Below are 22,181 nucleotides of genomic sequence, written 5' to 3'. Positions count from 1 at the left end.
TAGCCTGTTCCTGGTCCTGCAGCACCAGCCCGTCAGTGCCATGTCTCCATCTTTCCCTGCACCCAGTTCTTGCCACAAAGGTGCCATACAGTGCCCTGGAGAGCGAGCTTGGCCCTGCCAGCTGCCCCTGAGCCCGTGGCGGCAGTGAGACGGAGGTCCCGGCAGCCAGCCTGCCATGCCAGAGCGCCTTGCCCGAGGATTGCCGGTGCTAAGCTCTGCCCGTGTGCTCCTCTGGAGAGAGCTGAGCCACTGCTGCCCAGCGGGTTCGGCAGCGAAGAGCGGAGCCCTCCTTCCTTCCCTGGGGCTGGCAGTCTCAGGACGCTGAGCGGCAGCACGGTAAGGACGAGCTCCCCGCCAGCTTTGGGATACCTCTGGTGAGCCCCCACAGTGCCAAGGTGCCCTGCCACCTATGGCCATCCACGGGTCCCCTTGTGCCCTCAATGCCAAGACCTAAGGCACTCTGCCCCCCCAAATCTGACCCCCAGCCAGGCATGGCCGTGAGCCTGGGGGCTGGCTGCCCACGGTGCCCCCAGCACGGTCCTCCCTGCTCCTGCCCTGCTACCTACATCCCACGGGGGAAAAACCACGGGGAAGCAGGGACCAGTGGCAGTGCCAGCCCCACGCCAGCCCCTTGTGCCCGTGGGAAGAGGGAGCAATGTGTCCCACAGGGAGCTGTACCCGCGGTCACCCCACGCCAGCTCTCACCCCCCACCTGCACCCACCGGCTGCCCACGGGTGCCATCCTCAGCTGGGAAACCTGTGGGAAAAGACCACGGGTGGAAGGGACCCCGCTGCAGGGCAGAGCCCCCCGGCCGGGCGCTCCCTGCCCCTGCCCGGCTCTGGGTGCTCGGCGCTGGCTGCCGGTGCCGGGCGCTGCCGGCGGAGGCGGAGCGCGGCCGGTCCCTCCCCCGGGCAGTGCCCCGGGCCCGCCCCGCACGGCCCGGGAGGAGCCGCCGCCGCCGCGGGCACCGGCACCGGCACCGGCACGGCCAGGAGCGGCGGCAGCGGCGGCACCATGGCCTCCGAGAGCGAGGCGCAGCGGGCGCTGCAGTATGAGCAGACCCTGGTGAGCGCGGCCGGCACCGGGCACCGGGGGCACCGGGGGGGCATTGGGCGCGGTGGGGCGCGGCGGCACGCCTGGGGGGAGATGGGCGGTTTGGGGGTGCCGATGAGCTCCGCGGTGTCCGGTTTGGGTTGCCATCTCCGGGCTGTGGCTGGGCAGGGCACCGGGGCAGGGGTGCCCCCCCGGCGGTGGAGGAGCCCAACTGAGCCCCCACCCCCAGGGCAGGACTTTTGCACACACCTCATCCCCCCAAAAAACCCCTCGTCACTGGGGGGGGTGATGCCCGCCCTGTGGGGGCTCCCAGAGGCACCGCCCAGGCACCCTTCACCCCCTGTGCTGCATGTCCCCAGCCCTCTGCCCCCAAGATAGCGTATCTCCCCCGCCTGCAACCTTAGCCCCATGTTTACGACTCCTTCCCCTCCAAGGCCTCCCAGCTGGCACCTGGGTGCCCAGCTGTCCCGGGGGGGTGTCCTCCCTCCCCACTGTGCCCACAGTCCCTCTGCTGCCCACGGGCCTCGGACATCCCGGGCAAAGGTGCTTCTCCCTGGCCTCTGCTTGGGACGGTGCCCGGGGCGGCTCAGTAAATGGGTACTTTGCCCTGGCAAAGGCATTCAGACAGGCAGGGCTGGGGAGGTGGACAGGGAAGGGGGGGGCTGAGTCACTGCAGGGTATCCATGCCAACGGCTGCCCGAATTTGCCGAGAGCCTGAGCCAGTTGCTGCGAGCAGGGCTGGCCCTGCTGAGGCTGGCCCACCCGGCACGGGGGCATGGGGCAGTGTCAGGGCACTGCTGTGCTGGGCACCCTCCACATCGTCTTTCCAAGCACCCAAAGCCCTTGTCTGGGGGTCCCCCTCAGTGCCCACCCCAGGCCATCCCTTCCCTGTCGCTGTCGGGTAGCTGCGGCGCACCGGCCAGCCATGGGAACCCTGGCTGTGCCGGCATCTCCATGATCTTATCGGCCCCATGGTGCCTCCCCAGCAGGGCTGAGCCAGGGAGCAGCCAGGGGCACGAGCAGGGGTGCGCGGCACCGTTCGATGCGAGTGGGGGGAGGGGGGGGGGGAAGAGGCACACCCCATGGCACTGGACTGCCCCCCTCGGTGCTGTGTCCGCGGTGGGTGGGCAGAGAGGCCAGCCCCGCCGGGCACTGCACGGCGGAGGAGCCTGCGGGCAGCACGGGAGGGGAGAGGCACGCTGGGCTGCCATCGGAGCAGCCTTGCACAGTGCCGGCAGACTTTGCCCTCCTTTCCTCCGGGCGGGGTAGCACCCGTGCCCTGGGTGCCCCAGCGTTCCCATTCCCATGGCCTCCGGGTTGCGGTGAGGCTCGTGAAACTGCCTGGGGCTCGTGGGTGAGGCTGGGTGCCGGCTCCTGTCCCACAGCCTCACGCCTGGCTTTTGGGAGCCCCCTGGGTGCATGCTGGGCAGGAGGGGTGCCCAGCCCTCCCCAGTGCATCTGAGCCACCACCAGCTCCTTCTGGCACCTGCCAGGAGGGTCAGGATCCAGCTGGAGCCTGGCACGGGCTGGTCCGAGCCGGACCGCCCTGGGGACAGCCCTGGGGACAGCTCTTGCTGCCCGTGCCTGTAAAAGGGGCATCACAGCCTGGCTGCAGGGCTGTGCCCAGCTGTGCCCAAAGAGCCCTGTCCCCACCCCACGTCCTTACCCTCGCCAGATTTCGCCAGCCCTGGGGTGCCATGGCCATGGTGCCACTGGGGGCTGGTACAGCCCCAGCCCTAAAGGTCTCCCCAGGCCACGGCGTCCCTCCCTGGAGACCCCATGCTAGGCGGGTGCCTGTGAGAACCCCTGGCCGTGCCAAGGGTGCCAGGGTGCACGCCAGCCCCGGTGTGCCCCGCATGCCAGGCTGCCGTGGTGGGGAGCAAAGAGCCCCCGGTGGGGGGGGACGCGGATTAAGCTTGACAAACTGCCCTTGTTCACTGCGGAGCCGCTCAGGGCGATTAGAGCCCAGCTAAGACGGGCAGCGTGACACACACCCCCCGGGCCTCCGCCTGCCCGCTGCCAGCCCGGGGGACCCCCCACCCCCCCACCTTTAAATATACCCCCCAGGATCACGTTTTTGGGGGGAAGGTTGGCTGGCATCGGCCGTGCGGAGGTGGGCACCGCTGCCAGGCAAGCTCAGTGCTATGGGACAGGGTGGCACGGGGACACAGCAGCACCAGATGCCAGCGCCCGCCCCAGGCACAGCATCACCCGGGCGCAGCGGGCGCCATGGGCTGGCACGGCCCGGGGGGCTGCGGCACGGCTGGTGCCCGCAGCGCAGGAGCCCGGGACCGACATAGCAGCCTTGGCCCGCGCCCGTGTCCCCGGGTGCCCCCCACCAGGCCCGCCCCCGTGCCCGCTCCCTGCCCGCCCGGCACTGTGATTGTTCAGCTGCTTCACGGCGGAGGCCGGAGTCCCGGGGCTGTTTGTGTTTCAAAAGGCCTTTGTGGAAAAATAACCCGAGCAGGAGGAGGAGGAGGAGGAGAAGGAAGGAGAGAGCCCACCACTGGCCTTCACCACAGCCCTGCGGCCATGCCAGGGCTGCGGGCACGGCGGCTGGGGCTGCCCGGCACGGGGTAACCCGGGGGTCCCATGCCCTGCCTGCGGGGCTGTGGCACAGGGGCAGTGGGGTGGCACGGCCCCTTCACTTGCATCCCCATTGTTGCAAGGGGGTTGGCTGCAAACAGGGGGCAGAGGGGGAGCAAAATTCCCCCCCCCAAACCAAGCTGGACCCCCTGGGACTGGGCATGCCTCCAGGTACCCCAATACCCGGGGGGCAGTGTGCCAGCCTCTGGCACAGCCCCAGGAGGTGGGCACAGAGCCGATTCGGGGGCCACTCAGCCTGGGGGTGCCCCGGTCCCAGCCAGGGCTTGCCTTGGGGCAGCAGCGGGGCTGGAGGAGGCGGGGGCTTGGCAGGGGGACAGCACTCCTCAGGGTGCTGGCCCGTTTCATCTTCCAGAGGAAACAAGCTTCACGCAAAGAGAGCCTTTGAACGCCGGGCCCCATGCGGGGCCAGGGTCCTCCTCTGGCAGCTGATGCTGAATCCGGCCCCCGAAGTGGCTGTGCCAGCATCTCCGCCTGGCTCGTGCCTTCCCCCCCCAGCACATTTCCATAGGGCGAGGAGCCACTGAGCCCGTGCTGAGCAGGAGTTTGGGGGGAAATCCGTGCCAGGAGGGGGTCAGCAATGGAAATGAATGTGCCCCCCCCCTCCCCGCCTGCCTCCCCACCCTCCCTCCCGCTGCTGAGCACAACCCAGGTATTAGACAGCGGAGAATCCAGCTGGCGCCGCTCTGGCTGCTTTCTGCTCTCTGCCAAAGGGACCTGGGCAGGAGCGATGCCCCGTGAGAAATGCACCTTCGCGCCATCCCCACGGGGAGCTGGCATGTGCCAGCAAGCCGGGGGGGGTGTGAACGGGATCCAGGCATCCAGGGCAGGCACCGCCGCCGGCAGCCAGGACTGGGTTGCCCACGTGCCAAGCGCAGTGCCCACCCATGGCGTTGCCCCTCTGCCAGGCGTCGGCACGGGCTGTGCCATGCCGGGGAGGAGGGCGGCTGCACCCCGGCTGGGCGGCCACGCGCTGCACCGGCACGGCACGGTGGGTGGGTGCACCATTGGCATGGGGCTCACGTCGCCCCGACGTGGGAGCCTGGCAGGGGCCCCCGTGGCCTTGAAGCCTCCCTTTGTGCCGGGCCAACCTCTGGCGCTTGGCATTCAGGTCATGCCGGGGGGGAGCGAGGTGGAAACCAAGCAACCGAGTCCTTGGCAGTGCCCGCCAGCACGGGACAAATGCCCCCGGCTCGGCGGGGAGGACGGGCACAAAGAGCTCCTGACCGGCACAGGGGGCACTGCCAGGGCCACCCCCTCACCAGGGCCAGGCCACGTGCCATGGCCAGGCAGGAGGCACCTGAGGAAGAGGGGGTGTCCCCCACATGGGCATGGAGCTCCTTGCAACCCCTTGCTCCCAAAATCCCCTCCTCATGGCCCAGGGACCACCTCATGCCCGATGCTGCGCCCCCCTCTCCCCTGGGACTGGGTGTATGCCCTGCCCCCCCCCCCCCCCCCCGCCCTCCTGCCTCCCTGCTGCTGGCTGAGACCGGCCAGCTTGTGTCACATGTGGCCTGCCTTGCCTGCCTCACAGGGGGGAACCCAGCCCTGCTTTTAGTGATGCCAAGGGGAGGTTCCCCTCAGAGCGCCAGCACAACCCCAATACCAGCCCTCAGGGAGTCTCCTGGCCAGGCTGGCCGTGCTCCCATTGCTGGAGGCCCTTCCCCACCCTCTGCCAGCCCAGCCCAGTGCCTGGGGTACCTGGGCAGGGCCGGGGACTGGTACTGGCGGTGCCAGCTGCCTGCGCTGGGCGCGTGGGCGAAACGTTCGCCATTGATCCCCGCATGCCTTATCTGCCCAGCCCCTTCCCACGCCCCAGCGGGCAGCTAGGGACCCCCAGAGGCACTGCTGTCTCTTCCTCTGGGGGTGCCACAGCTGCCTGCCCGCTTGCCTGGCATCCCCCAGTGCTGGGAGGCCATGCCAGCGTGCCTGCCCCTCCCCTGCCTCAGTTTCCCCACTTGGGAACGGGAGCCGGGGTGCCAGCCACCCCTGACGCCCCCGCCCACTCCTTCTCCCCCAGATGTACGGGCGCTACACACAGGACCTGGGCACCTTTGCCAAGGACGAGGCGGCCCGGCTGCGGCTGCAGCAGGGAAATGGGGAGGGGGGCACCTCCCAGCCACGCCGCCCCTCCGAGCTGCTGGAGTACACCCAGGGCCGCTGTGCCCCCTGCCGCGGTAAGGGCCACCAGGGATGGGTACACGGGGGGGACACCAGTGCGCACAGCCCCACGGCAGTGTGTGGTCTGGGCACGGCTGCCCACCCCGCCACGGCAGCAGCTGGTAGGGTTTCTCCAGCTGTCATGGGACGGCGCCGAGGACAATGCCACCTGCCTGCCGGGCAGCGGGGACACAATGGCCCAAAATAACCGGGCACGCCACAGGGACTGGAGGCCCCCAGCCCCTCTGCCTGGGGCCGTGCCAGCGGGGCCGTGCTGATGGGAGGTGCATACCCGGCAGCACCGTGTGTGGCTGTGCACAGCCAGAGCCCACCGTTCCTGCCTGCCGGTGGTTGTAGCACATCTGTGATGGCTGGGCACGGTGGTGCTCCTGCACTGGACAGTGCTGGCGGTGCTGAGTCAGTGCCACCGGTTGTGAGCGCTCGTGTCCCTGCCAGCCTGGCCCTGCCGCCCCGATGTGCCCATCCCCGGGGCGCCCGGCCCTGAGCCTGCCCTTGTGCCCGCAGTCTGCGCCTTGCAGTGCCAGAGGTTCCTCATCTCCAAGGTGGGCGAGGACTGGGTCTTCCTCATCCTCCTGGGGCTGGTCATGGCACTGGTCAGCTGGGCCATGGACTTCGCCATCGCCACCTGCCTCCAAGGTGAGCTGGTACTGGTGGGCTCCCCAGGGTGGCAGGGGGTGGCCGTACCACAGGGCCGTGCCATGCCCCTTGCCACCCATGACTTGCCTCGCTGACTGTGCCCGCAGCCCAGAAGTGGATGTACGGGGGCCTGGACACCAACGTGCTGCTGCAGTACCTGGCCTGGGTCACCTACCCCACCGTGCTCATCACCTTCTCAGCTGGCTTCACCCAGATCCTCGCCCCCCAGGCCGTGGGTAGGGCGCCAGGGTGGCTGCCTGCACCCTAACGGGGTGTCCCCTCCTTGGGGCTGTGGGTTGGGAGCTGCATGGGTGTCCTGGGCTATGCGGTTGGTGGTCCTGAGGGTCTTCCAAGAGCTATGGAATGGTCTTCAGAGGGTCTCCTGAGGGCTATGGGGTGGATGTCCTCCTGGGCTATGGGGTTGAGGTTTCTGGAGGTCTTCCTAAGGCTATGGGCTGGTCTTCAGAGGGTCTCCTGTGGGCTATGGCACTGGGGTCCCTACAGGGCTATGGGTTAGGGTGTCCCTGCATGGCCATGGGGCTGTTCTGCAGACTGTACTGTGGGGAGACGTGTCTCTGGGATCTCCCTATGGCAGTGGGGGACGGCAGAGCGTCAGGGATCCCTCCAGAACTATGGGGCAGGGGGTCCCCAGTGTTGTCCCCCCACATGGCCATGGGTCAGGGCTGTCCCCACGGTGCCAGGCTCGGGGATCCCCGAGATGAAGACCATCCTGCGGGGTGTCGTGCTGAAGGAGTACCTCACCCTCAAGACCTTCGTGGCCAAGGTGATCGGGCTGACGTGTGCCCTGGGCAGCGGCATGCCCTTGGGGAAGGAGGTGAGGGCAGTGCCCGGGGCAGGGCGGGCAGGGGGCCGGGGGGCACCATCCTCAGCCCTGCCGCTGTCCCCGTAGGGTCCTTTTGTCCACATTGCCAGCATGTGCGCGGCCCTGCTCAGCCGCTTTCTCTCCCTCTTCGGGGGCATCTACAAGGTGAGTGGGGCGGGCTGGCCCCAGGGAGGCTCTGCCTGTGCCCCCCAGCAGGGTTGTCAACACCCAGCACGGGGCTGGGGGGGGACAGTGCCCGCTCACACCCAGTTCACCCGCAGAATGAGGCAAGGAACATCGAAATGCTGGCGGCCGCCTGCGCCGTCGGTGTCGGCTGCTGCTTCGCCGCCCCCATCGGAGGTAGGGTCACCCTGGGCCCCCTGAACCCCCACGCACATCCCACCCGGGCACCAGGGTCCACCCGGCGAGGCGAGCAGAACTCCCAGGATGGCTGGCATGGGAGAGGGCAGTGCTGCTCAGCGGGGAGGAGGAAGGGAGGAGTGGGCACCGTCCTCCTGGAAGTGTAACGTCTGCTCTTGTCCTCTCCCCTGCCGCCCTGCGCTCCAGGGAGCTCCTCGCTCCGGCCCCGCTGAGCCCTGCCCGTAGGTTGGTGATGTGTCTAACTCTTTCCTTGCCCTCTGCCTGCTGCGCTGCCCCATCCGTCTGTCTGTCCGTCTGCGTGTGCCCCCCCCACCCCAGCACCGCCCACCATGTCTCTGCTCACGTCCCTGCGCTACCTTCTTGCTCGCACCAACTACTGCTCTGCCGTGCCCGCTGCCACCAGCCAGGGACCGGCTGCCCGCTTTGCCAGGGAAGCCCTTGAACCGCCCCATAGCGTGTCCATGGGGCCAGCTGGACCCCTGCGGGCCGTACACGAGCGTGGGCTTGGGGTGGGAAGCATGCCAGGCGCCGGGGGCCCGCCTGGGTTTCGCCGCCTCCCTCGTGCGCTTCCCCCCGGTGCCAGGCGTCCTCTTCAGCATCGAGGTCACCTCCACCTTCTTCGCCGTCCGCAACTACTGGCGCGGCTTCTTTGCTGCCACCTTCAGCGCCTTCATCTTTCGCGTCCTCGCCGTCTGGAACAAGGACGAAGGTACCTCCGGCAGGGTGGGGGGCACGGGGCTCCCCCCACCCGGCCCTGCTGACACTCCCCCCACCCCACCCCCCCGCACCCCCAGAGACGATCACAGCGCTGTTCAAGACCCGCTTCCGCCTCGACTTCCCCTTCGACCTGCAGGAGCTGCCCGCCTTCGCCGTCATTGGGTGAGTGTGGCTGCCATGGCACCCGTCCCATGGCTCCGGGTGGCAGTGGCGGTGATGGTGGTGGCAGTGGCGGTGGTGCCAGCAGGACATGTGGGTGCTTACCCCTTGCCTCTGCCCAGGATCGCCAGCGGCTTCGGGGGCGCACTCTTCGTCTACCTCAACCGCAAGATTGTGCAGTTCATGCGCCGCCAGAAGACCATCAACCGCTTCCTCATGAAGAAGTAGGTGCCCAGCAGTCCCCGGCACCGGGGTGGTGGAGCCCGGGACTGCACGGACGTCACCCCCCGCCCCGTGCCACCCCACCAGGCGCCTGCTCTTCCCTGCCCTGGTGACACTGCTCATCTCCACGCTGACCTTCCCACCCGGCTTCGGACAGTTCATGGCCGGCCAGGTACCTGCCGTGGGGTGGCACACCGGTCCCCACCCCGGGGCCACCGCCAGTCCCGGCTGACCCCTGCCCCTCGCCAGCTCACCCAGAAGGACACCCTGGTGACACTCTTCGACAACCAGACGTGGGCCAAGCAGGGGCTCAGCGATGAGTTCGAGTACTTGGGCATCCTGGAGGCCTGGCGCCACCCCCGCTCCAACGTCTTCGTCACCCTCGTCGTCTTCATCCTCATGAAGGTGGGTGCCTCCTGCCCCTGCCAGCCCTGGGGTGCCACCAAGAGGCTCTGGGGAGGGGCTCCTGGGTGCCACTAGAGAGGTGCCAGATTGTTGCCAGCAAGATGGCACCGGGAGGCGCTGGATGGCTGCTCCCAGAGTTGGGTGCCGCCAACAAGCCATCAAAGAGAACTTGGCTAGGAGCCACCAAGGTGCCAGCAGGAGGTGCTGGCAGGGTGCCCCCAGGCAGGTGCTGGCCAGGTGCCCCCAGGTGCCACCGGGGAGGTGCTGGCGTGGTGCCGCCTGGGAGGAGTGGGGCTGCCCCATGGCACGGTGCTGTGCCCACGTGCTGCTCCACGGCAGCTGGCTGTGGGGCACAGCAGAGGCAGGAGGCAGGGCTGGGCTCGGGGGGGGGAAACTAATGAGTGCCTGTGTCCCCTGTGCAGTTCTGGATGTCAGCCCTGGCCACTACCATCCCAGTGCCCTGTGGAGCCTTCATGCCAGTCTTTGTCATCGGTGAGAGTCTGTACCCCATGCGGGCATGGCGGGAGGAGGGAGCCGCCTGCCAGCCTACGCTGGCGCACCCGTGGGTGTCCCCGGGTGTCCTCTTCCCTGGCAGTGCTGGGGCAGAGAAGAGGGCATGAGGCTGGGTCGGGTGCCAGGAGAGCCCCTGTGCCCGCTCCCAGCCCCTCTCTGCGGGCAGGGGCAGCCTTCGGGCGCCTGGTGGGGGAGAGCATGGCAGCCTGGTTCCCCGACGGCATCCACACCGACAGCAACACCTACCGCATCGTGCCGGGGGGCTACGCCGTGGTGGGTAAGCACTGGGCCAGCACGGGGGCACCACGGTGGGCACCGCTTGGAGATGCTCTGAAGAGCCAGTGGGTTCCCCAGGGCTAAGGTGGTGTCCCCAGGGACCGGGGGTCACCCAGAGGTCCCGAGGGCTCAGGGTGTGGTGGATATCCCGGGGTGGGCACCCAGCCCAGCGGGCAGCACCTGACGGCCACCCCGGTGTCTCCCGGGGATGGGTGCAGGGGCAGCCGCGCTGTCGGGCGCCGTCACACACACGGTGTCCACGGCCGTCATCGTCTTCGAGCTGACGGGGCAGCACTCATCTCGCACATCCTGCCCGTCATGATCGCCGTCATCCTGGCCAACGCCGTGGCCCAGAGCCTCCAGCCCTCCCTCTACGACAGCATCATCCGCATCAAGAAGCTGCCCTACCTCCCCGAGCTGGGCTGGGGCCACCACGAGTGAGTGTGTGTCCCCTGCCCTGTCCCCAAGCCCTTCACCAGGCACAAGGGAAGGGCGTGGCATCACCCTGAGGCCACCGTTACCCACCCTGGGCAGGAAATACGACGTGCGGGTGGAGGACATCATGGTGCGGGACATCCACTACGTCACCCTCAACTGCAAGTACCGGGACCTGCAGCACGTCCTGCACAGCACCAAGATGAAGAGCCTGCCGCTGGTGGAGTCGGCCGGTGAGACGCGGGCAGGGGGCTGTGCTGGCACCCGCCCCGGCCATGGGGTGTGCCGGGGTGGTGGAGGGGGGCACGATGGCGAAGGGGGCATCGAGAGCCAACGTGGCCCCTCACTGCTGCCGGCAGAGTCCATGATCCTGCTGGGCTCCATTGAGCGGGCACAGGTGGGGGCCCTGCTCTGCCACCAGCTCAGCCCCCAGCGCCGGCTCCAGGCCCTGCGGCAGAAGGCACTGGCCGAGGATGGGCACCGGCTCTCCGACGCCAGCATCTGCTTCCAGGTGAGGGGGGCGGCCGCCTCGGGGGATGCCCGGCCAGGGTGCCCCCCGCCGACGTGCCCCCACCACGCTGTTCCCCTGCAGATCAGCACGGAGGCCTCCTCAGGCGCCCACGCTGCCCCCCGCAAGCCCCTGAAGCCGGCACTGAAGCGGGTGCCCAGCGGCCTGGCCGAGACCCCCCAAGGTGAGTCTGCGCCCGGCCCCCCCCCCAGCCCCTGCCTGCAGTCCCCCGCTGACGCCTCCTCCCCGCCCGCAGCCAGCACTGCCGACCACACCGGCATCGCCCTCAAGAGCCTCTTCTGTGCCAACACTGCCGCAGAGCCCACCGAGGTGAGCGCCCGGCCCTGCCCATCCCTGCCTGGCCCTGCCTGGCTCTTTCTACCCACTGCCATCCTTTCCCATCACTCCCGCCGTCCCTTTCCATCCCTTCCCACTCCTTCCCAGTCCTGCCCATTTCTGCCCATCGCTTTCCATCCCTCCCCCGTCCTGCCCACCCCTGCCCATTCTTGTCCCATCCCTTTCCACTCCTGCTCAACCCTGCCTGTCCCTCCCCACCCCTTTCCATCCTTTCCCATCCCTTCTCATCCCTGCCCATCCCTTCTCATCCCTGCCTGTCCCTTCCCTGCTCATCCATACACATCCCTGCCTGTACCTTCCCTTCCTTTCCCTTCCCTGCCCATCCCTGCCTGTCCCTTCCCATCCCTTCCCATCCTTTCCCATCCCTTCCCGTCCCTGCCCATCCCTTCCCGTCCCTGCCTGTACCTTCCCTTCCCTGCCCGTCCCTGCCCGTCCCTGCCCATGGCACCACCACGCCGTGCCCTAACGCCGCTGTCTCTCCCCGCCTGGTGCCAGGCCCAGGGCACGGCCTATCGCAAGGCCAAACACGTCCGCATTTCCATCACGGTAAGCTGCAGCCCAATCGCAGGCTGGGCACGGCTCCTCTCAGCCAATCGGAGCCCAGCATGGATTCTCTGAACCAATCAGGGATCTGGCAAGATTCTGCTTGGCCAATCATGTTTGGCCTGTGTCTGTGCAGCCAATCTCCGATTGTCCTGATTCTGCTCAGCCAATCACGGTGTGCGTCCTCCCCGTCCCAAACCTTCCTGGCGAATCGTAGCGTGACCCGGAGCCTCTCGGCCAGTCATGGCCATGGGATTTCCCCCACTTTGCTCAGCCAATCATGGCACAGCCTGCGTTCTCTCCACCAATCACACGCCTGGCTTGTCCGCCTTGGCCAATCACGGTGTGACCGATGGCCTCTCAACCGATCACGTTACCTGGCCCACGCCCTGCCCGCGCCCTGCCCATGTGCTGCCTGCACCCTGCCTGCGTGTGCTGCCTGCCCCCTACCCAATCGCTGCCGCCGTGCTGCCTGCAGCCTCACTGCGCCCTGCCTGTACCCTGCTCACTCCCTGCCCGTGCCTTGCCCGCGCCCTGCCTGCAGCCAGCGTGCTGGCGTGCTGCCTGCTGCCCTGCCAGGCCGCTCACGCTCGCCTCTTTTGCAGGAGGAGATGGATCTGGGTGACAAGATGAGCCCGGCAGAGGTGAGGGGGTGGGCAGGGGCAGGCAGGACCCTCCTGCCCACAGGGACCCGGGAGATCCCAACGGGGTGCCAAGGCATGGCGGGGTGGGGTGGGGCAATGCCCCCACAGTTCTGGGTGCAGGGAGGGTGGGGGGCCTTCGCTGGCACCCTGGGGGGGGCTGTACCCCCTCGCCCTGCCCCACGGCGTGTTCCCCCCCAAGATCCTGGAGTGGGAGGAGCAGCAGCTGGACCAGCTGGTGGACTTCAGCAGCACCAAGATCGACCCCGCACCCTTCCAGCTGGTGGAGCACACCTCGCTGCACAAGGTGTGCCCGCGCCCCCCTGGACCCCACCCCAGACCCCCCCGGACCCCCAACTCAGCCCCCTCTCCCTGCAGACCCACACCGTCTTCTCTCTGCTGGGGCTGGACCACGCGTATGTCACCAGCATCGGGCGCCTGGTGGGCATGGTGTCCCTCAAGGAGGTGAGCAGGGGGGACGGTGGGGTGGGGGGCACAGGGTGGGGGGCACCCAGAGCTGCCTGCCCACATGTTTGGGGTGCCCGCAGCTGCGTAAGGCCATCGAGGGCTCGCTGACAGCCAAGGGGGTGAAGGTGCGCCCGCCACTCGCCAGCTTCCGTGACAGCACCACCAGCGCCGGCGAGCCCGACACCACCGCCCTGCACCAGCTCTGGGACCGCCACCAGCACCACCCCATGCCCCGCGAGGCCGGTCCCGGGGGCGACGATGACACCCCCAAGGACCAGTGAGATGGGCCTCCCCCCTCCCCCCCTGTGTCCCCAGGTGATGCAGGGGCCCCCGGCGGGTGCTGGGGGATGCCCGCCCTGTGCCCACCTGGGCCGGGCTTGGCATAGGGGTGGGCACCCTCAATCCAGTGCTGCTGCCCCCCCGCCCTGTGCCAGGGGCTGGCCAGGTGCACCCCAGCCAGCCCGTGCCCCCCACCTCCCTGCCAGCTCTTGGGGCTTCCCACTTTGCTACCTCTGTCCCCTACAGCCCCGGTGCCCCCCTGGCATAGCCACCACCCTCACCCCCCCACCCACGGGCAACCCAGTGTCCCTGCTCGGGGTGGCACGTGGGGCAGAGGGGCGTCAGGTCAGGGTACCCACGGGGACACGGGTGGGCACTGCCCCCGTCCCCAGCGCATCATGACTGGGAAGGGGGATCCTGCCGCCTCTCCACTGTGCGCCCCACCCCTGTGTAAATACAGAGATTTTTATATTAATTTAATAAAAGGACTTTATAAACAGAGCCAGAGTGCGGAGGGGCCAGAGGTGGGGAGGGGGCACAGCCAGCGGGCACTGGCCAAGCCTCATCACAGCACCAGGGCTATCATCGCTTGGGGCGAGAAGCCTTTCTTTACCCAGTGCCGGTTCACAGCGTGGCCTCGCTGCGGTACAGCGGCTGCGGAGGCTCTCCAGGGCGGGTGCCGGCACGGCGTCGGGCGGTGATGACCAGCGTGCCAGCCTCGGTGAGGGTGCAGCTCACTGACAGTGGGTCCGTGTCCTCGGGCAGCCGACACTTGTGGGTGAAGGTGTCGCAGACGGTGCCATCCTCGGCCACCTGCGGGGAGGCAGCGCCGGCACGGTGGGGCACGGCATGGCACAGCACGGCACGGCGCAGCAGCACATGGCACAGTCCCAGTTACCCCAGTGCTAGTAATGGGGCAGCTCCCAGTCGCCCCAGCTCCAGCAGGGAGCTCAACAGGGCAGTTCCCAGTTACCCAGCGCCTCAGGGTCAATTCCCAGTTACCCCATTGCCAGCAGAGAGCAGCTCCTAGTTGTCTCAGACCTGGGGGTGGGGTAATTTCCAGTTACCCCAGTGCCAGCAGGGACTGTTCCCAATTGCCCCCCCACCAGCAGAGAATGCAATGGGGCAGGAGTTCCCAGTTGCCCCATTCTCAGTGAGGACAGCTCCCAGTTACCCCAGTGCCAGCAGGGACTGTTCCCAATTGCCCCCCACCAGCAGAGAATGCAATGGGGCAGGAGTTCCCAGTTGCCCCATTCTCAGTGAGGACAGCTCCCAGTTACCCCAGTGCCAGCAAGGGCCGTTCCCAGTTACCCCCCCCCTGTAGGAGGGGGTGCCGTGGGGCAGAACCCCCACTGCTCCATGGCGGGGAGGGGGCGAAGCGGTATGGTGCCCCCCAGGGTGCCTCACCTTCTCGGCCTGGATGGCGACGTGGCAGTTGGAGGTGGTCACCACGATGTCGGGGGGCTCGAACTGGCTGACGTCAGCCACCACCTGGTAGGTGTCACCCTGGGCACGCACCCAGGTGCCCAGGCTGCAGGGGCACATGGCGCCTGGGGACCCTGCGGGCATTGGGGGGCTGCTGGGCATGGGGGCATAGGGGCACGGTGCCTGGGGCTGGGGCACTGGGGGGTGCGGGAGAGGCTGGGGACACTGTGCCCAGGGGGGGCTGGGGGTAGTAGGTGGCACTGGGGGTTTGGGGACATTGGGGGTGCTGAGGGATTGTAGGGGGAACTGGGGGCCCCAGGGGTATGGGGGGTTACTGGGTGGTCTGGGGTGAGTTCTGGGGGTAGCAGGAGGCACTGGGCGGTCTGGGAGCACCCGTGGGCACTAGGAGTGTCTGGGGGCACTGGACGACCTGGGGACAGCAGGGGAGCGGCGCAGGAGGCTGGGGACATAGGGGACAGCCAGGAAAGTCTGGGGGGGAGTGGGTTGGGGGAGGGCTGGGGTTACTGGGGGGCTCTGGGGGTGTACAGGAAAGTGGGGGGGGGTAACAGGGGACACCGAGGGGTCAGGGGTACAGGGGGGGCTGAGGACATAAGGACAGCCAGGAAGGTCTGGGAGGGGTGGGAAGGGACATGGAGGGGTCTGGGGGCACTGGGAGGCTCAGAAGGGTCTGGGGAGGAGGGAGCTGGGGGCACGGTGGGCCTGGGGATAGCAGGGACACTGGGGATACCAGGGACTTGGAGGGGGGCACAAAGGGACTGGGGGGAGAGGGTTGGAGGACAGTCCAGAGAGCCATGGGGCACTTGGGGGGCAGTTGGGGCTCCCCCCAGCCCCCCTGGTCTGCGCTGGGCAGGTCCCACACTGTGCCCAGGCACAGGGCAGCTGGATAACCCTTGGGGGAGCCCTCCCTGGGGTAGCAGGCACCCCCACCCCCCCATCCCCGGTACCTGGGTACCCGAAGGCCTCATGTGCCCGTGCCCCAAAGGGGCCGTGCCGCCGATCGCCCTGGAAGCGGGGCTCGCCATGCCCCTGGCCATAGGCGCCGATGCGTTCGGCGCGGTACGCAGAGGCTGAGCCGAGCGAGGCCATGGCGCCTACCATCCGCGCCCCCCCAAGGCCCCGGCCGCAGGGAGGGGGCCAGCCGCCTGCCACCACCGCCAGATGCCCATAATTAGGCACCCCGGCCCCAGGAATGCGAGATAAGGGCCGAGGCCTCACCGTCACCCTGCAGGGACCTGGCGGGGGGGGAGTGCCGCTGCCACCGCCGACCTGCCACCCGCCCCGGACCACCGGGGAGGAGGTGCCCCCCACCCACAAGAAGAGGCGCCCTGCGCAGCACTCGCACGATGTACTTTATTCGAGACCTGGCGGGATGGAGGAGGGGGTGCCGGGCTGTGGGCACCCCACGGGTACCGCCACAGCGGGGCGGGGGGCTCAGGCAGCTCCTGCGGGTATGCACACGCGTGCACATGCACAGACACTCCCAGGTGTGCACACGCACACACGCAGAGCAAAGCCCCCCACCCAACTGCAGGCACCCCGTACCCCCAGCATGTCCCAGCGCCGTGGGGAGCATCCACTGTCCCTGGAAAGGGATGGTGGTAGGTGGCAGGGAGCCCATTGGCATGGCGTCGGGCCTGCTGGTCCCTGCACCCTCTCACAGCTTGGCCATGCAGGGAGAGGGGACCCAGCCCTGTGCCAGGCACCCCATGGCGGGGAGGGGGAACGGGTGCTGTGCTGGGCAGAGGTTGATGGGGGGGTGCTGGGGGGGGCGTGGGAACAGGGGCGCAGCAGGTGCTCAGGGCACCCCGGGGTGCTGGGCCAGGGAGAGCTGTGGCCGGGCTGGGCAAGGAGCAGCATGCAGCGGGCGAGCAGCCCCACGAGAACATGTGCCATGCGGGAAGGGGGGCGCAAGCATTGGCAAAAACTGGCATTCCTCCCCCAAACAGTGTGCCCGGACCCCTGGCGTGGCCCTGGGGGGACCCCGAGCCAGGGTGCTACCCCTGGCCAGGACGGGGGGGCTGGTCGCCCTTCGTGTAGGCACTTGGTTCCCTGCTAGGGGTGAGTGACTCGGGGACGGGGATGTCGGTCCCAGGACCTGCCGCCTCCCCCCTCTCTCCACCCCGCGTTGCCCCACGGCAGACTTGGGGGGCCCTGGCTGGGCTGAATCCCCCACTGTGGGATTGGCTTGGGGATGCTGTCGCTGGTGGCCCAAAGCCCCCAGCCTGGGGGCCCATGCCCACCCGGCCCCCACCCGGCCCCGCAGTCTCTCTGTGCCAGCCCCACGCACATACAAAAGTATAGAAAGTCCCGGCACCACGGCACATCCGTGGCCCCCCTGGCACCCCCCACAGGCCCTGTGCCCCGAGGCAGCAGTTCACAGTATAAAACTCGGTCCGATAAAAGCTGGCCGGGGAGAGAGGAGAAAAGCCCCCCACTCCCCAAATCCCCCCCGCTACCCCAAGCCGAGGGTGCCAGGCACGGGGTGGGGGCACCACGGAATACTCAGAGAGGTTTAGCCATGCCAAGGGGGGGGGGGGGGGGGGGGGGGCGTGCCCGAAAGGGGACCCCAGGGTGGTTTAGGGGGGGGAACATGCGAACAACTAGCCCCACTGATTCAGTCCCGTCAGTTTTGGGGGGTACCTGTGGGCATCGGGGCAGGGGTTGGACCTCCCCAAGCCCTTCCTTGCACCCCTTCCCCACTCCCATGCAAAAATCCAGGAGGGCAACGATGTGGCCAAGCCGGGCCAGGGCACGGTGGGGGCACGCTGGCCGGGGGGGGGCTGCGGCGGCCCCCTGAACCCCCCCTGTGCCCGGCTAGCGAGGGGGAGCGGCGGCAGGGCCTGTCCCTCGCCCAGCGCAGGGTCCGGCCGGGGGGCGGCGGCTGGGGGGCTGGACCCCCGCCAGGAGAGGCAGGGCACCCCAGGGGGGCATCAGGGCTCTTCGGCCTCCTCCTCCTCCTCCAGCGATGCCACCCCAGAGGAGGCGACGTCGGAGACTTTCCGGCGGAGCGGGAAGTCCTTGCTCAACACGACCTCATCCTCGGCAGGCGAGAGGCAGGCTTCGGCGTAGGACACCGAGTAGAGGGAGTCCTGGCACCGGAGCCGTGCCAGGCCCCGCAAGGCACTTTGGCTGGCTGGGGGGGGCAGCTTGGGCAGCAGCAGGTCCTCACCCCCCAGGGAGCCCAGCAGTTTGGCAGTGAGTTCAGAGGGGGACACCATCTCCAGGCTGCAGAGGCTGGAGCAGAGGGTCTCGGGGGAGAGGGTGTGCGAGGAGTCACTCTCGGGCTCACAGGAGCCGTGCCGCATGCCCAGCTGGCACAGGTGGCCCTGCAGCAGGTCTCGCAGCAGCGCACCGGTGGGCACTGTGCCGGGCAGCTCTGTGGAAAACCAGGATGCCCAGGGTCAGTCTGGGGCGGATGGTACCAGGGGCTGCCAGCTGCCCCCTGCCCTGTGCCCCGCAGGATGGGAGCAGTGGGATGGGAGCAGCCCCGTGCCAGGCACCGTGCCCGCTTTGCCCACAAATCGCTGTGTACGTGGCACTGGTGACCACCAAAGGAAAAGCAAAATACGCCCTGGCACTGGGGAGGGTGTTGCGTTGCAGGGCTTCCCCATCCCCAGCAGAGGCACTGCTTGCCATGGTGCCAGGCAGGGGCACTGCCCTGTAAGGGGTTGGCCAGGCTGGGGAATGTGGCTCGGCATCGGGCACCCCACTCCTTCAACCTTTGGCACTGGCAGTGGGACACCGACACCAGGACACCTTGCCCATCCAGCAGGTGCCCGCTCCCCATGGCGCTTACCAGTGGGCTGGGAGCTTTCTGTGGAGGGCACGAAGTCCTCTTCGTAGGACTCGTCGTTGGAGTCGTCCCCGTCCACCGAGGACCAGGCTCGCAGCTTGGCCTCAGCGATGGCAAACTGCTCCGCCACGCCTGGCATGGGACAGGCACGGGTCACGCGCGCACCGGGAGGTGCCCCCAAAATCCCCCTGCCCCGGCACCTCTGTGCCCATGGTGCTGTGGGACCGATGGATGAATGGATGGATGGATGGATGGATGGATGGATGGATGGATGGGGACAATCCGCCCCAACACCCCTGCCCTTGGCCACGGTGGGGGAGCGTGCCTGCCGGCCGTGCCCCACGCAGTGCCCACCAGCAGCGAAGCGCGCCTCCTGCTCGCCCTCGCTCAGGTGGCAGTAGGAGCTAAAGGCGCTCTCCAGGGCAGCGGGCGGCTCTACTGGCTTGCACCAGCCCTTCCACTCGATGAGGTGGGCGACGCGGCCCTGCGCCATGGCCGTCGGCTTCGTCACGTGCTCCTTCACCACCTGCGAGATGCCTGCGAGATGTGCCCCTGCGTCAGCACCCCCTGGGCACCCTGAGTCCCCTCTACGGACCCCATGACCCTGAGACCCAGCACCCCCCGCCTCCAGCCCTTCGGACCTGGCACCCCCATGCCCTCCTCTTAGGTGCCACCAGGGACCCATTGAGCCCCCCAAACCCCAGAGGGGTGACCCCAATGCCCTCCCCAAGTGGCCCAGCCCCCTTTCCCACAGGAGACACCCCCCCCCCTTCCTCGGTTGTCCCCCTGGGCACCCCCGTGCCCCGGGCCAGACGAGCAGTTACCATGCAGCGAGGAGCGGGCCAGGGCGGCAATCTCCTGGATGGTCAGCGCGCGCCGCGACTTGGGCAGCATCTCGACAGTGTCCTCAACATTGACCTGCCGGAGCAGGCAGGGGTGTCACGGCCCCCGGCCACCCTGCCCGCCCCCTGCCCGCTGCCTGCCACCACTCCCCCTCTGGGAGCCCTGTGCCCCAGGAGAAGGCTCAGTCCCACTCAGCGCCCACCCCGCGGGGCCTGGGGTGTCTGTGCACACACGTGTGTTACAGGCGCAGGCGCACATGTTTGCAGAGGGATGGTCACAGTCACTACACGCAGGGCGGTGGGTACATGCAAACCCGTGCCTGTGTGCACGCTCCCAGGCTGTTAGTACACCTGTACGCTGCTACTGCATGCACACGCATTGTGCACACTCACACCTGCACTCTTATACATGCATGCACATATGTGCACACAGGGACATGCTCGGTGCACACACGCCTGCATGTGCCCGCTCACGTAACCAAGTGTACACAGGCACACAGACACTCATACAGCACATGCACTGACCGCAAACACACACGTGCACTCGCTGCACGCACATGCGCGCGTGCACACACACACATCCACTCACTGCAGATAGGGCCCTCCTTACCATGCACACACGTGAACTCACTGCGCGCGCACACACACGTGCTCACTGTGCACACTCCATGTGTGCATGTACTGCACACGGACGTGCACTCCCTGTACACACAGATGCACCTGCACATGTGCGCGCGCGCGTGTGCAAGGCCACCATGGCCAGGCTCCCCAGCGCCGGCTCCCTGGCAGCACCTGCCATGCCAGGGTACCCCGCCGCGTGTCCCCGTTGCCCGTCCCGGCCACGCCAGGCCCCGAGCCCGTGGCCACGGGGGAAGCGATGCGGGATTTGGAGGCGCGCAACAAATTGCATTGCCATGGCAACGAGGCACCGTGGACTGATTTCTCCCAGGATACAGCCCGGCTCTCGGCTGACGTCAGAGCAGCCCCAGAGCCGGTTGCGAGCTGGCACAGAGAGGCGGGCAGCAGGGCGGCGGGCAGCAGAGCCCATCCTGCCCCCGGCCATGGCCAGGACGGGTGCCCTGCTGTGGGGTACTGGCACACAGGCACCCTGGCCGGGCACGGCTGGGCTCAGTGGTACCTGGAGGAAGTCCTGGCTGTCGAAGGAGGCCTGGCGTGCCAGGCGGGGCAGCGGGCGGGCAGCGCTCAGCGGCGACAGCGCTTTCACCTCCTTCCACTCCACACACAGCGTCGTGTCCACAGCCACTGTGGGAAAAGCCGGGGAGGTATCAGCACCTCCATCCCCCTGGCAGCCCCCTTAGCCGCCCACGCCAGGGTAGAGGCTTCTCGCCTGGTCTGAGACCAGACACAACTCATTTCAGGGCCACTTTGGAGCAGCCGGGTGCTGCGGCACGGGTGACTCACGCCCGGGCAACTCTTCCGCCTGTGTCAGCGGTAACGCGTGGCCCCAGCCTGGCACTGGGGACCAGGCGCCCATCCTGGCTTGGCAGCTGTTTCAGGAGGGGTGGGGGCAGCTGGACTAGGCTGGGGGGGGGATGGACTGGGCCAGGTGGTGGGTGCATGGAGGGAGGTGGCGCTGGGCCATGCTGCGGGGGTCTGGCGCTCCTCCGCCATCTCCAACACACCCCTCCCCAGTTCCCCATCTCTGGGGCAGGAGGAAAAGGAGCAAAAAGGGGTGGAGGGGGATAAAAACACCCGCACGCGTCCTCCACTCCGACAGCCCGACCTCCTGGCACCGGTATCCCAAATGGATGGGTCCCCACCCCCTCAGGCACTGACTCCCAAGCACCAGGGCCAGGGAGGGTCCCCAGTCACTGCGGCCCCTGTGGTGGTGCCCCAGCATCAATACCCCTGCCCCCCTAGCAACAGCACCCCCAGGGGCCCCCCGGCATGTCTGCAACACCCCCAGCACAGTCCCAGCCCCAGCCCCCAGAACACCCTCAGATCACGGCCACAGCGCCCATCGCCCCCATCCCTCCTGCAGCACCCCCAGGACATCTGCGGCACCCCCACAGCACCCTGCGGCACCCCACACCCTGCAGCACACCCCTGCCAGCCCCCATAGCCCCTCAAACACCCCTATCCCCCCCCCAATAGCACCCCCATACCCTCCCAGGCCTCTGACCAGCACCCCAGTCCCACACCCCTTTCCCAGCACCCTGCACCCCCCACACCACCCACCAGCCCCCCAAAGCTGCACTCCAGCCTCTCCAATCCCCCCAATACCTAGACATCCTCACCCCCCATATCTCCCCACAACCCCTGGGCCACCCAGCTGCCCCAGAGCAGCATCTCCAGGCCCCAAACCCCCCGTCTTTCCATAACCCCCACCCCCCTATATGTACCCGAGTCCTCCAGAGCCCTCAAGCTCCCTGTATCCCCCCCTCATCCTTGGGCACCCCAATCCTCTGTGTCCCCCTCCCTGCTTCCATACCTCCCTATATCCCCCAGCCCCCATAGCCTCCCAATCCCCATAAACCACCCCATACACCGCCACCCCGTCCCCTAGACCCTCAGGTCCCCCATAGCAGCCCCCCCCCCGCCTCCCACCTTCCTATATCCCCCCAGCCCCGTAGCCCCCAACACCCTCACCGCATCACCCCCCGCCCCCCAGCCGCCCCTCAGCAGCCTCCCCACAGCCGCCGCACCCCCCAGCACTCCACATCCCCAAGCACCCCTATACCCTCCATACCCTAAGACCCTCCATGGGCCCTAAACACACCTCCCCCGGTCCCAGCCCGGTGCCGCTCACCCACCGATGGTGGTTTTGGAGCCGATGCAGCCCATGCTCCCGGGGGGGCCCCGGTGCGGGCACTACCGCCGGCTCCGCGCCGCCCGCATCGCCCCCCGGCCGCATGGGCGGCCCCGGGCAGCGCCCGC

General features: G+C 68.3%; 3 protein-coding genes across 3 annotated transcripts; 1 reads left to right on the top strand and 2 right to left on the bottom strand.

The window, feature by feature from the left end:
• Positions 1 to 981: 981 nt before the first annotated feature.
• CLCN2 (chloride voltage-gated channel 2) lies at positions 982 to 13,703 on the top strand. The gene is given in 25 exon segments (XM_076341264.1): positions 982 to 1,066; positions 5,679 to 5,835; positions 6,344 to 6,475; positions 6,583 to 6,711; positions 7,177 to 7,310; positions 7,386 to 7,463; positions 7,580 to 7,658; positions 8,263 to 8,388; positions 8,474 to 8,558; positions 8,678 to 8,779; positions 8,865 to 8,949; positions 9,027 to 9,182; positions 9,605 to 9,674; positions 9,862 to 9,972; positions 10,190 to 10,266; positions 10,269 to 10,408; positions 10,506 to 10,639; positions 10,766 to 10,917; positions 10,999 to 11,098; positions 11,171 to 11,244; positions 11,767 to 11,817; positions 12,420 to 12,458; positions 12,658 to 12,762; positions 12,834 to 12,920; positions 13,004 to 13,703. Coding segments are annotated over 25 exon segments (2,655 nt in total). The 5' UTR covers positions 982 to 1,015; the 3' UTR covers positions 13,205 to 13,703.
• Positions 13,704 to 13,826: 123 nt separating this feature from the next.
• HSPB7 (heat shock protein family B (small) member 7) lies at positions 13,827 to 15,734 on the bottom strand. Its single transcript, XM_076340654.1, has 3 exons — positions 15,593 to 15,734; positions 14,610 to 14,761; positions 13,827 to 14,015 (listed from the first exon to the last, which is right to left on the bottom strand). Exons 1-3 carry the CDS (start codon positions 15,732 to 15,734, stop codon positions 13,827 to 13,829), a joined length of 483 nt encoding a protein of 160 aa, XP_076196769.1.
• Positions 15,735 to 17,203: 1,469 nt separating this feature from the next.
• On the bottom strand, positions 17,204 to 22,158 carry FAM131A (family with sequence similarity 131 member A). The gene is given in 7 exon segments (XM_076340653.1): positions 17,204 to 18,024; positions 18,445 to 18,573; positions 18,796 to 18,978; positions 19,266 to 19,359; positions 20,422 to 20,546; positions 22,058 to 22,101; positions 22,103 to 22,158. Coding segments are annotated over 7 exon segments (1,077 nt in total). The 3' UTR covers positions 17,204 to 17,578.
• Positions 22,159 to 22,181: the final 23 nt, after the last annotated feature.

Source organism: Aptenodytes patagonicus, chromosome 6 (assembly GCF_965638725.1).
Source record: "Aptenodytes patagonicus chromosome 6, bAptPat1.pri.cur, whole genome shotgun sequence".
NCBI classification, from domain to species: Eukaryota; Metazoa; Chordata; class Aves; order Sphenisciformes; family Spheniscidae; genus Aptenodytes; species Aptenodytes patagonicus.
This window is presented reverse-complemented; position numbering and strand designations above follow the sequence as displayed.